This window comes from Ursus maritimus, unplaced genomic scaffold, assembly GCF_017311325.1.
Source record: "Ursus maritimus isolate PB19 unplaced genomic scaffold, ASM1731132v1 scaffold_23, whole genome shotgun sequence".
Taxonomy (NCBI): domain Eukaryota; kingdom Metazoa; phylum Chordata; class Mammalia; order Carnivora; family Ursidae; genus Ursus; species Ursus maritimus.
The window spans coordinates 40,422,541-40,435,712 of record NW_024424786.1 but is presented as its reverse complement, the minus strand read 5'-3'; the positions used below and the strand labels follow the sequence as shown (position 1 = coordinate 40,435,712).

At 61.0% G+C, this 13,172-nt stretch overlaps 1 protein-coding gene across 2 annotated transcripts in view; it reads left to right on the top strand.

Moving 5' to 3' along the window:
- Positions 1–13,172, top strand: part of LTBP3 (latent transforming growth factor beta binding protein 3) — a 20,764-nt gene that overhangs the window by 3,776 nt on the left and 3,816 nt on the right. The window contains exons 1-22 of one of the 2 annotated variants that reach the window (XM_040639401.1): positions 884–1,208; positions 1,364–1,566; positions 1,741–1,846; positions 2,081–2,173; positions 2,355–2,477; positions 2,978–3,136; positions 3,223–3,408; positions 3,972–3,988; positions 4,061–4,133; positions 4,288–4,386; positions 6,202–6,327; positions 6,413–6,544; positions 6,673–6,801; positions 7,031–7,153; positions 7,400–7,522; positions 10,235–10,357; positions 10,580–10,699; positions 11,581–11,709; positions 12,016–12,183; positions 12,327–12,410; positions 12,704–12,832; positions 12,937–13,074. In XM_040639401.1, the coding sequence (XP_040495335.1) occupies positions 899–1,208; positions 1,364–1,566; positions 1,741–1,846; positions 2,081–2,173; positions 2,355–2,477; positions 2,978–3,136; positions 3,223–3,408; positions 3,972–3,988; positions 4,061–4,133; positions 4,288–4,386; positions 6,202–6,327; positions 6,413–6,544; positions 6,673–6,801; positions 7,031–7,153; positions 7,400–7,522; positions 10,235–10,357; positions 10,580–10,699; positions 11,581–11,709; positions 12,016–12,183; positions 12,327–12,410; positions 12,704–12,832; positions 12,937–13,074 (2,893 nt within the window). In that variant the 5' untranslated portion in view covers positions 884–898. Of the gene's footprint in view, positions 1–883; positions 1,209–1,363; positions 1,567–1,740; positions 1,847–2,080; positions 2,174–2,354; positions 2,478–2,977; positions 3,137–3,222; positions 3,409–3,971; positions 3,989–4,060; positions 4,134–4,287; positions 4,387–6,201; positions 6,328–6,412; positions 6,545–6,672; positions 6,802–7,030; positions 7,154–7,399; positions 7,523–10,234; positions 10,358–10,579; positions 10,700–11,580; positions 11,710–12,015; positions 12,184–12,326; positions 12,411–12,703; positions 12,833–12,936; positions 13,075–13,172 lie in introns of those variants that run through there. The other variant, XM_040639402.1, reaches the window with a different exon arrangement.

Sequence of the window (13,172 nt, the reverse complement as noted above, 5' to 3'; positions counted from 1 at the left end):
GGAAGCCCGCAAGGAGCCTGGGTGGCAAGGCTCAAGGCACAGGAGGGGCAGAGGGATGGGGAGGAGGGGAGGTGGATTCATGAGACAGTACAGAGGCCGGAACTGGGTAGAGTGGAAGCAGGAGAGATGGAGCCTCTGAGGTTCAGGAGAGTGACCGAAGCAAGCAGGGCTTCCCCAGTGGTGGTCCAAGGTGGGAGAGGGAGTGGGGGAAGCAGGATGCGGATTTCCCCGGGGTCAAGGTGCCCAAGAGAGGTCTCAGAGAGGTAGCGGCTCGAGATGTGGGCATCGCTGATAGTGGTGAGGTGTGGGCCCTGGGATGGCAAGACAAAAGGAGGGAGAAGGGGGGAGAGCTCGGAGAGGGCTGAGGTCTGAATGCGGGAGAATTTAGAAGAGGAGGAAGTGCCAGATAGGGATCACATTCCCAGGAAAGTCTGGAGGAGAAAGCCAGAGAAGAAAATGGCTATTCTGTCACCACCACCACCACCATCATCATCATCATCTGATACTACTTATTAAACACCCTCCGTGGGCCAGGCACCCTGCTGAGTATCTGTACAGGCATTACCTCATGTAATAGACACAATAAACATCCCTACAGATGAGCACACTGAGGCACGGGGAGGGGGAGCAAGGTGCTCTGGGCCCCACAGCTGGCACATGGCCTCCTAGCTGGGATTTAAGTCCAGGACTTGAGACTCCAGAAGCCAACATGGGTAGAAGGATGTTGGAGGACCTAGAAAGCAGTTTCTAAGGGTTCCAAAACCCAGCTTCCCAAGGAGGACAGAGCCAGTGGGTGGCAAGGAAGTAAGAAGGAGGGGAAAGAGACAGGATGTGGGTGAGGGACTGGGCCTGGTCCCTGATTCACCTCCCCTCCTCAGTGGTGTGCCCTCTGCCCTGCATGAACGGTGGCCAGTGCTCCTCCCGAAACCAGTGCCTGTGTCCCCCGGACTTCACCGGTCGCTTCTGCCAGGTGCCTGCTGGAGGAGCTGGCGGGGGCACCGGCGGCTCAGGCCCTGGGCTGGGCAGGGCCGGGGCCCTGTCCACAGGCGCGCTGCCGCCCCTGGCTCCAGAGAGCGACTCTGTGGCCAGCAAGCACGCCATCTACGCGGTCCAGGTGATCGCTGATCCGCCTGGGCCTGGGGAGGGGCCCCCTGCCCAGCACGCAGCCTTCCTGGTGCCCCTCGGGCCGGGACAGATCTCAGCGGAAGGTACCGGACCACTGGGCGGACCCGGGGAGGCTGAAGTGGGCGAACACTAGGGTGGCGGGACCTCGAGGAGCAACCCCTCCCCCATTCCACACCCCCCCCCCCATGAGAACCTGCGGTGCGGGACTGCCCTGAAGCCACCGTGCCCCGCCCCCCAGTGCAGGCCCCGCCCCCCGTGGTGAACGTGCGCGTCCACCATCCGCCCGAGGCCTCGGTCCAAGTGCACCGCATCGAGGGGCCGAATGCCGAGGGCCCCGCCCCCTCGCAGCACCTGCTGCCGCACCCCAAGCCCCAGCACCCCCGGCCACCCACCCAGAAGCCCCTGGGCCGCTGCTTCCAGGACACACTGCCCAAGCAGCCCGTGAGTGACTCCACAGTCCAGCTGGACTGGCCCTTGGGTCTCAGGGTTGCCCTGTCCCCACTCAATGGGGCTTGCGCAAAACGGGGGTCCGCGGGCTGACGGGAGGAAAAGGCCCCGAGGAGGGAGGCCGGGTGGGGCTGGGCGCCCTGTGACCTCTGTCCCTACTTCCCCTAGTGCGGCAGCAATCCCCTCCCGGGCCTCACCAAGCAGGAAGACTGCTGCGGGAGCATCGGCACCGCCTGGGGCCAGAGCAAGTGCCATAAGTGTCCGCAGCTGCAGTGTGAGTGCCTGGGCGCAGGGGTGCCCGCCACCGCACAGCAGGGGGAGGACCTGGCACGGGGAGGAGCACGGTGGACCCACGCCCACCGCTTCCTCCCTGGCAGGCGCAGCCCCAGCCTCTCCCAGCCCACCACATTCCCCTCAGCCTCCCGCTCTGCTCCTCCGCAGCGCCCTCCTTTCCCTCCCCGCAGGACGCCCCAGTGTGCCCCCCTGCCACGCTCTCCTCTCTCTGCAGACACAGGGGTGCAGAAACCAGGACCTGTACGTGGGGAGGTGGGCGCTGACTGCCCCCAGGGCTACAAGAGACTCAACAGCACCCACTGCCAGGGTATGGCCAGCCAGGAGATTCTGGGGGCTGGAGGGACACGCCGGTTGTCCCTGGGGGAGGCCGCAAGGTGGGTGAGGGAGGAGGAGGGGCTGGGGCTGGGGCAGGACCCTGAGGTTCTTGGAGCGGCTGGCTGTCACCCTGTGGCGGCACACTAGAGGGATGACACTCCCGCTTACCACAGACATCAACGAGTGCGCGATGCCGGGCATGTGTCGCCATGGTGACTGCCTCAACAACCCTGGCTCCTATCGCTGTGTCTGCCCACCTGGCCATAGCTTGGGCCCCTCCCGAACGCAGTGCATTGGTGAGAATGGGGGGCTCAGGTCCCTGGGAGGTCACAAGTCACAGACAGGAGACTTAGGGTTAGCAGCAAGGATCAGAGGTCACAGAAGTCAGAGTGGGGTCAAGGGTGGATTGCAGGAGGAGTAAGGCCCAGAGCTGATAGGATCAGAGATCAGTGGGGTCAGGAGTCACATGAGATCTGGTCGGAGGTCACGCGAGGTCAGGGACTATATAGAATGAGGGTCGTATGAGATCATGGGCCTGATGGATAGGAGGAATGAAGTCTAGAGCCTCCAGAATCAGGGGTCACTGGTGCCAGTGGTCACAGAGATTTCAGGGGTCACGTGAGGCCAGAGAAACACAGGTTCGGGGATCACATGAGTTCAGGGTCACATGAGGTCAGAGGCCACATGAGGGTCAAGGATTGTCTGAGCCAGAGAGGCAAGGTCTGGAGCAGCTGGGAAGAGGGACATGGGCAGTGTTCAAGCCCAGATGTCCATGCCCACCCCTGGCCCCCTGCAGCGGACAAGCCGGAGGAGAAGAGCCTGTGTTTCCGCCTGGTGAGCCCGGAGCACCAGTGCCAGCACCCACTGACCACGCGCCTCACCCGCCAGCTGTGCTGCTGCAGTGTGGGCAAGGCCTGGGGCGCGAGGTGCCAGCGCTGCCCCGCCGATGGCACCGGTGAGCCTGGGGCGTGTGGGGCTAAGGGGCCATCTGTGTGCCTGTCCGGGAAACACTCACTTCTCTGCCCCTTGCTCTGGCCGCAGCTGCCTTCAAGGAGATCTGTCCAGCTGGGAAGGGGTACCACATCCTCACTTCCCACCAGACACTCACCATTCAGGGCGAAAGTGACTTTTCCCTTTTCCTGCACCCCGATGGGCCACCCAAGCCCCAACAGCTCCCGGAGAGCCCCAGCCGGGCGCCGCCACCTGAGGACACAGAGGAAGAGCGAGGTCTGGCCTGACCCTTTCCGTTCCCTGACAGATGCGGAACGCCTACACCTGACCTGTTGACTCCTGATCCACAGAGTCTAACCCCTAACTTCTAATCCTTGAGCTAACCACGGACCCCCCGAGCTGGCCCCCTCATCCCTAACCAAGGTGGTAACCCCAGGATTTATTCCCTGATGAGCAGGATCTGACCATCCATTGCCCTCCAGGTCTTTCCCTCTGACCCTGGAACCCCTTTGATTTCCAGACCAGGGCATTGATCCAGCCCCAGTGCTGCCCTTAGATCTGACCTTCTGACTCCTGACCCAAGGATTTTGACCCTAGCTATAACCGCCTAAGCCTTGCTCTATAACCCAAGGACCTTGACCAATCGTTGCTCCCTATACCTGTTCCCCTGGCCCATGACGCAAACGCTCCCTGGTTCCCAGGATCTAACTCTTGACGCTTGACCCAGAGACGTGATTGTCGAATTCTCAGAGACCCTGACCACAAATACCAACTGCCCCTCCCAGTCTTAAGTCCCTTCTCCCAACCCCTGCACTAATGACCCATCTTCTTCCCTTTAGGGGTGAGCACGGACTCGGTGAGTATGAGCCCAGGTGGGAGGAGCAGGGACGTAAAGGCGACAGTGGGCTCACGCTGCTGTCACTCACAGCCAGTGATCGAGGAGCAGTCAGCACCACAGAGCCACCCGACCGCCACCACATCTCCCGCCAGGCCCTACCCGGGTGAGCTGGGCACTGCAGGAACCCGTCCTCAAGGGCTGTCATTGGGGGTGGCGGACAGTGAAGCTGGGTGTGAAATCCCAGCCGAAGGCCTGCCTGGAGAGGGGCGGCTCTCCCATACCCCCCAGCCCCTGACGGGGTACACGGCTGCCTACAGAGTTGATTTCCCGGCCCTCGCCACCCACGGTGCGCTGGTTCCTGCCAGACCTGCCCCCATCCCGCAGTGCAGTAGAGATCGCTCCTACTCAGGTCACAGGTAAGATGTGCCCACCTAGGCCGTGACCCAGAGAAGCCATGTCCTGGCTTAATTTTACTCCTCCCTTACCCCCCCCCCCATCATTCCTGCGCACTAACACTTATCCCAGGCTTACTGTGAGCCGGGCTCTGGGCTGGGCTCTGGGGAAGCCATCCTGTGCAGCAGAGACCCCATTCTGCCCTCGAGTGATCCGGGTGTTGTGGTGTTCCGCCCAGTCTGAAGGCACTTATTCATTCATATTTACTGAGCACCTCCTATGTGCCGGGCACTGTTCAGGTGCTGGGGATACAGGAGTAAGCAAAAGCCAGAACTTCTCTGTTCTTGCAGAGTAAGCGGACTACAGACAGATCAGTGACTAAAAATCTCGTTTGTCTCATAAATGCCATGCAAAAAAAATCAGAGAAGGAAAGAAGTCAACACGTAGGGTGGCAATGAGAGAAGGCTTTCTGGGCCGGGCTTTAGAGAGTTTAGAAATGAACAAGAAGTGGGGAAGCAAGGAGTGTGCAGTCTGGGGAAAGGGACGGTCCAAGTGAAGCTCGGGCAAAGGGCACACGAAACTCCGGTGGAGGAGGGAAAACCACAGTCAGACCAGTGTTTTTGAACCCAGGGAGGGCCGACGCACAGAGCCTTGTTAAGAGGCTTGGGTTTGATCCCAAAGGCTGTGGTAGCGTTTGGGGCATCATGATAATTGCTAGCTGTGGCTGAGCAATTGCCTTGTGCCAGGCACTGACTGAAGGGTTTTACATACTAAATATCATTTAACCTTCTCATCCTGTGAAAGTGGGTACAGTTAGCTTCATCGTCCGGATGAGGACACAGAGGCTCAGGTTCAACAGCTGTCCCCCCCACTGCTGTCACACATCTGAGCCAGGTTCTAGTCGGTGTCTGTGTGGTCTCCAAAGCTACAAGGGAGCCCCCAGGCTGATTGAAATCTAGGAGGCCATGTGAGCTCTGGGGGTGAGGGCCCTGGGGGCAGGGGAGGTGGCTGTCCTGGAAGCCTGTACAGGCTAGGACAACGCAGTGACAGCCCTGGGGGCTGTGGGAATGTGGGGAAAGAGGCACCTGGGGAGGCTTCTCAGAGGAGGGGGTGTTAGGAAGGTCTAGGGAGATATTCCAGGCCACAAGAGCAGCCTGCCAGGTGTGTTTGGGGTGGGGCAGAGCTCAGCATCAAGTCCTGGGCTGCACGGGAAGGGGAAGGGGAGGAGGAGGGACCTAAAGGAGAGGTAGGAGGAGGGAGTTCAGGACTGGTGACAAAGAGAGTGCAGGGGGTTCTGGATCTGACCACTTATGCACAACCAGGGGGCAAACAGATTCCCAGGAAATGAGCTCCTGCCTGCCTTGGGAGGGGGAGGAAATCAACCATTCTGGAATGGGGGACCCGGGTCCCTGAGCGGAGGGTGTTGGGGTCACTAAGCTAGAGGATAGGGGAATGACTAAGGCTGCAGGGTTTTAAATATTGAGGTGACTAGAGGGGGGTGTCTCAGGGTATTGGGATAACTAAGGAGCCCTGAGGGGAGGTGATGAAGTTTGGGGTGACTGGAGACAGAGCACAGTAAGTAGAAATAGAATTATCAGGGATCCTGGAGTTGAGGATAGGGATGGGACCTGGCGTCCTAATGTTGGGGTTATCTGGGATGGAGGTGTAGGAAATTCTAGGATTGAAGTATGAGTGTACAGGGACCCGAGGTCATGGTGTGACCAGGCTCGGGTATCTGGGTCATTAAGGATGGGGTATCGAGGTCCTCCTGGGGAATGTGGCAGAAAGTGAGTGTTCCCTGCTCAGCCCCCTGCTCGACCACCCTCCCACACCCCCAGAGACAGACGAGTGCCGCCTGAACCAGAACATCTGTGGCCACGGAGAGTGCGTCCCGGGCCCCTCGGACTACTCCTGCCATTGCAATCCGGGCTACCGGTCGCACCCTCAGCACCGCTACTGCGTGGGTGAGCACAGGCGGGTGGGTGGCCCTGGGGCGGCCTTGGGTCCCAACGCCCCTTTGACGTCTCTCCACCCCCGCGCCCTTCTCAGACGTGAACGAGTGCGAGGCGGAGCCATGCGGCGCCGGGAGGGGCGTCTGCATGAACACGGGCGGCTCGTACAACTGCCACTGCAATCGCGGCTACCGCCTGCACGTCGGCGCCGGGGGGCGCTCGTGCGTAGGTGAGCGAGGCCCGGGCGGCGCCGGGGGCGGGGGGGCGCTGGGCGGATGGGAGTCTCCCCTCCGGATCGCAGCATAACCGCCTCCGCCGCCCCCGGCGGCCGCCTCGCGCCCCCTTCCTCCCGCTCAGACCTGAACGAGTGTGCCAAGCCCCACCTGTGCGGCGACGGCGGCTTCTGCCTCAACTTCCCCGGCCACTACAAGTGCAACTGCTACCCCGGCTACCGGCTCAAAGCCTCACGACCGCCCGTGTGCGAAGGTGGGGGAGACCCCATCGGGGCCGACAGGGGTCCTCCGCTGTTCTCGACCTGGGCCGGGGGTAGGGGCCCCCGACTCTGGGCCTCTCAGAGGTTGGGCTGCGGGAGCCCAGAGGGCCGGGTTCGCCTTGTTGATCTGTAACGGAGGGAGGCCCTGCCAAGGACACTGAGCGCCTGGCCCGCCACGTTGTCCCCAAATGGGTGTCCCTCCCCCCCCCCCACCCCGCACAGACATCGACGAGTGCCGAGACCCTAGCTCCTGTCCGGATGGCAAATGCGAGAACAAACCGGGGAGCTTCAAGTGCATTGCCTGTCAGCCCGGCTACCGCAGCCAGGGGGGCGGGGCCTGCCGCGGTGAGAGAGGGGCCTGAGTCCCGGATGGGGGGGGGGGGCTTCCGAGGGCAAGTGGGCGGGGCCGGTGTGGGAGTCGTCCCAGCATCCTGGCAGTTTCGGGGTCCGGTTAGGGCAGGGGCGGGGCTAATGGCGGTGAGAGGCGCCTGGCAGGTGGGGCCTCCCCCATCCTGGGCGGAGGAGACCCCCACCCCGGTACAGTGCCCGGTCCAGTGGGGCGGCTACCGAGGCGAGTCTTTGCCGCCGCAGACGTGAACGAGTGTGCCGAGGGCAGCCCCTGCTCGCCTGGCTGGTGCGAGAACCTCCCAGGCTCCTTCCGCTGCACGTGCGCCCAGGGCTACGCGCCTGCGCCGGATGGCCGCAGCTGCCAGGGTGAGCCCCAGCGCCCCCGCGCCCCAATGGGCCCGCACCCACTCACGCGTGGAAGCTGGGGACCAAGTCACCCTGTCTGTCCCACGGTGGGCAGGAGATAGCTAATTCACCCTCAGGTCACTGACCCATTCACTCATTTTCTCAGCGAACCTGGCCCATCAAAGGGCCACCAAAACTTCTATGTGGGAAGGGTCTTAGGGAGGCAAGGCTTGAAGCTGCCTTTGCAAAGCACGTTACTTAAATTTAAAGGGGAAAAAAGACCTAAAAGAACGGGGAGCGGGGCTCGTAGCCCCGCTGTACTGTTTCTTATGCATGGGGCTGGGGCGGGGATTCAGAGAAACTGAGGAACATTACAAACACCCTGGAGAGCGCAGGGCTGTGGGCCTGGCTGGAATGTGGGTGCAGGGCTGGGAGGAGGGGAGGCCTGAATTGTCTTAAAGGACCACTAGGAATTAGCCAAGCAAAGAAAGTCAGCATCAGCAGACTCAGAGGTGAAAAACAGCTCAGAATGTGCTGACAACTGTAAGGTGTAAGCAGAGGGTGGGAGCTGAGGCTGGCTGGTGAGGGGCAGGGCCCCACCCCCTGAGAGGCCCCCCTGAGCCCTGCCCAGGAGGTCGAGCTTTGTCATCGTCCTCGTGATGGTGTTATGAGGCACCTGAAGCATTTTAAGGGGACGGGTGACAAGATTCACCATTTGCTTTAGAAAGTTTCCCGCTGCTGAGTGCGGAGAGTAGCTGGAGGTCTGCTGGAGACTCAGGACACAGACGGTGGTGGCCACGATGGGAGCAGTGGCCTCAGGGTGGTCACGGGATGATGTGATATTAGAGAAATGTTAAAGCACATTACCTGGGCTTGTTAACTGGATGAGAGAGGCGAGAGAGGGGAGAGCGAGGGACCCTCCCGGTTTCTGGCTTGGGTGACTCCGTGGGTGGTGCTGTTCACCGGGGTAGGGTTTCCAGGGGTGGTGCAGACTAGGGAAGGAAGACACTAAGTTTCATGCTGGACAAGTTGAGCGGGTGTCCCTGTGGGCCTCTGGGCTGGAGATGCCAGCAGAGGGTGGGCCGTACAGATTGGGAGCCTTGGGCCAGACACACCCCCCTGGAACCGTGGCCTGCCATGGGGCCGTGGAGCCTTGGGGTGCGCCTACTCAGCCAGGGAGGGTGGGTGCGGTGAGGGGAGCCCAGCAGAGCCTTGTGGGCACTGCCACGTCAGCAGAAGGTAGGGGCATAGGAGTGGGAGTGGGAGTAGGGGAGTAGGGATGGAAGGAGGCCCAGGGAGTCCCAGCTGAGAAGCCGGGGAGAGGCTTCTAGGGCAGAAGAGGATGAGCCAAACGCAACCGAGAGGTTCTTGTAAAGTAAGAACTGAGTGGTGAGATGAGAAAGTCTCCGGTGACCTTGATAGGTTGGCTGTGGCATGAGGGGGCCAGGAGATGCAGGCAGCAAGTGAGGAAGAGTGAGACACGGGGCTACTAGAATGGGGTTTAGGGTTGTAGGCTGAGATGCCGCCAGGAAAGTGGGCAAGGGGATGACAAGGCCCCTGGGGGAGGAGCCACGGACAGAAGGGACATCTCTGACCCTAATGGATGTAATGATTTTCAGGAGGTTGAAGATACCCTTAATTTTCTCAATGAACAGTGAAGGGCCTGAGTCCAGTAGGGGACTTGCAATGACCAGTAAGAGAGTTGGGACAGCCCAAGGGCATGGGAGCTGCCTAGGGACTTTCCAGAAGTGCGGGCTGGGGAGGAGGGGCAGGGTGGCGCCAGCCACACTGAGGTTCTGGCAGGCCCGAGGCCAGAGGGAGTGGCCGTAGCCCAGGGTGCTCAGCCTGGCAGCTGCCTGCACCCCACTCAGCACCCAGGATCTGGTGGCCCAGAGGCAGGCATGGCCCCCAGACCGGTGCGGAGGAAGGAGAGGTGTTCGTGGGCCCCTGGGAGAGAAGGTGGGATGGGGGCTTAGGAACAGCAGGGGCAGTGGGAAGGAAGCAGCATCTGAGATGCCCAAGGTGGGGCAGATCCCAGCCCCTTGTCCAGACAGTGAGTAGCCACCGAAGGTGTAAGGTTGGAGGCTGGGCTTGGCTGACCATATGGATGCTGAAAGTCCTAGGGTGGGGGGCAAGACAGAGGAAGGGAGACTAGGGAGGTGAGTGCTGATAGCAGGACAGAAGGTGGGGGCTGGCATGGGGGCCCAGTGCACCTCAGGGGCAGAGCGTGGCTTGGAAGGGCTCGGACGTGTGGCCAAGAACCAGCTTCTGCCAGAAAGGACCGCAGAGAAGCATGCTCTCAGGGGAAAGCCAAGTTCCTTTCCTCCACAAGCAGAAAACATTATTCTGCCAGAAGGACAAAGACACAGAGGAGCTTATTTGCATGGGAAGAAAGGGAGCCGTGGCAGGTGGGGAAGGGTGAGAGCAGCTGGAGCAAGGGAGATAGGACAGTATGCGAGGAGGGGACGAGGAGGGTGCTCTTGTTTGGTGAGGATGATGACCGTTGGGGAGGCTTGAGCTCTTTGGAATCAGACATGGCCCGGGGTCCCTGGCAGCACCTGGCCTGCTCCCCAAGGCATGGAGTGCCACACGGAGGGGGGTGAAGGGCCTGTGCTTCCCTTAAGCTCCACTGGCCTCAGCTCTGGAGCTCCGTGCCCCTGGTGCGAGTGGGAAAAGGGTAGCAGAGACCGGAGACCACCCATGCTGGCCTCTGATGCCCCTTGTGCCCCGCAGATGTGGATGAGTGCGAGGCTGGGGGTGTGTGTGACAATGGCATCTGCACCAACACACCAGGCTCCTTCCAGTGTCAGTGCCTCTCTGGCTACCATCTGTCAAGAGACCGGAGCCGATGCGAGGGTAAGCGGGCCCGAGAGCTGGCAGTCAGCCCATTCCTCCCTACCCCAGGACTTCCACTGCGCAGGCTCCAAGCCGGGCACTCCCCTGTCCAGCCCCCACCCAGATCCAACAATGGGCCTGGTGTGTGGGCGCAGCCCAGGGCTCTGGGAGAAGCCTTGGCAGCCTCGGGCTGTCTGAGTGGGGTCAGCGCCTGAGACTCCCCCCCCCTTTGATCCCCGGCAGACATAGATGAGTGTGACTTCCCCGCAGCGTGCATCGGGGGTGACTGCATCAACACCAATGGCTCCTACCGCTGTCTCTGTCCCCAGGGGCATCGGCTGGTAGGCGGCAGGAAGTGCCAAGGTATGGGGGGATTGGCTGAGAGCTCCTGAGGAGGGCTGGCAGGGAATGGCAGTAATCTAGACATCCTGTTGCCCTGTCTTTGCATCCATCCGTCCATCTGCACATTCACTCCCCCTTCCACTCCTTCACCTAGAATAGCAACAGTAATAATGAAAGTAATTACGTGGTGCTCACTATGTGCCGGCTCACCCTTACGTGCGGTAGCCAGCAGGAGTTTACTGAGAACCTACTGTTTGCCTCTATACTACGGAGCTTCTGTACTACGTGCTGGGTATGGAGCAATGACCCAGGGCCGCCACTAGAGGAGGCTGACATGTGAATTGATCCTTACCCGGTCAGGGTGCCAAAAGAGGTCTGGATGAGTGATTCATTGGCAATGGAGAGGTGACAACTGAATTGAAACTTGGAGCCTAAAGATGGTCCCCTAATGCATAAATAAGGTCCCTGTGCAGAGAGAAGCACAAATGGTATTCCAGGCCCAAAAACAGGCTGTGCAAAGCACAGAGATCTGGGAGGAGCTAGTTGTGTTTTTAGGGGAGAGTGCCCTGAACATAGAGTCGGGGGTGCCGGTGCTTAGATGAAAGGATGAAACTGAAAGATATCAGGAGGCCAAACCGAACGTCCTCAGATGCGGAGCTGAGCGTTAGGACTCCATTTGTTGTCAGTGACGGCCATGGCAGGTTTTAGGAAGAAGACGGCGAGTGTGCACACCTCTACTCACGTGCACAGACAGACCCGAGTGGACTTTCTGTTGTGTGTACTTTGAGATCAAAGTGGAAGCTTGGGTTCTGAACTTGTGTGAGTCCCTGGAGGCACAGCCCCCGGGAAGGAGGGGCTGGTTTCGTTGGAGCAACTCTTCCTGCTTCCCTCGCTGGCCACAGACATAGATGAATGCAGCCAGGACCCCGGCCTGTGCCTTCCCCACGGGGCCTGTGAGAACCTGCAGGGCTCCTACGCCTGCGTCTGTGATGAGGGCTTCACGCCCACCCAGGACCAGCATGGCTGTGAGGGTGAGTGCTCTCCAGGCTCCTCCTCAGACGACACAACTTCCCTGAGCTGCCGCTGGGGTTCAGAGACGGACCCTGGTCCCACCCTCTGGAATCTGGGGAACAGGGAGAAATCCCTTTTGCCTGAGAATCCGGCGGGGCTGGACCTTGCAGGAGGGCCCTCAGTGCCACAGCAAGGCTGGAGCTTGGCTCCGACAGGGCGGCTGAAGGGAGCCAGGGAATGTGAGGGAGCAGAGGAATGAGGTTGGTGGGGAGCGTGGATTGGCAAGACTGTCTGCAGGACCCTGAGCTGCCCTCCGCTCCCCTCAGAGGTGGAGCAGCCCCACCACAAGAAGGAGTGCTACCTTAACTTCGATGACACGGTGTTCTGCGACAGTGTGCTGGCCACCAACGTCACCCAGCAGGAGTGCTGCTGCTCGCTGGGAGCTGGTTGGGGAGACCACTGCGAGATCTATCCCTGCCCAGTCTACAGCTCAGGTCAGGAGTCTCAGTTTCTTCGTTTTGGAAACGTACTGGGGGAAATGACCCTTCCCTGGGTCAGTGGGAAATGAGGCCGAGAGCTCCGATCACGCACGTGCTCAGTCCTGCCTCCTTTCTTCCCCACGGCCGCTCTCCGGCAGCTGAGTTCCACAGTCTCTGCCCAGACGGGAAGGGCTACACCCAAGACAACAACATTGTCAACTACGGCATCCCAGCCCACCGTGGTAAGCCCCAACACGGCTCCGCCCAGCGGGCACGCCCCGCTCCGCCCACCGAGGTTTGGACCGCCCCGATCCCGCCAATGCTCGCTAGGTCGGTAGCGAGCACTGGGGTAAGCCCCGCCCACACCTTCAGGGTATGCCCCGCCCCTATCACGCTCACGTCAGCGTCTGGAAAAGCCTCTCCCATTGAGTTTGCTCCGCTCCCGCGGTAAGCCCCGCCCACACGTCCCTGGCTGTGGGTCTGACGCGCCCGGCAGGTAAAGGCCATGGGGCGCCCACGGCTTGTCACTCCGCAGACATCGACGAGTGCATATTGTTCGGGGCGGAGATCTGCAAGGAGGGCAAATGCGTGAATACGCAGCCGGGCTACGAGTGCTATTGCAAGCAAGGCTTCTACTACGACGGGAACCTACTGGAGTGCGTGGGTGAGTGCAGACGGTCCCAGTGGCCGTGGGACAGTGACCGGGAGACACGCACAACTACCCGACTTCGGGCCGGTTCCCTCCACTGGCGCTTTTCCTCCCCGCAGACGTGGACGAGTGCCTGGACGAGTCCAACTGCCGGAACGGAGTGTGTGAGAACACGCGCGGCGGCTACCGCTGTGCCTGTACGCCCCCGGCCGAGTACAGCCCCGCGCAGCGCCAGTGTCTGAGCCCAGAGGAGATGGGTGAGGCCCGGGCCTGCTGGCTGGGGAAACAGGAGGGGAGCGGGGACCGGGCTGAGTTGTGACCGCCACCCCCACACATGCCCTCGCTACCCGTAGAC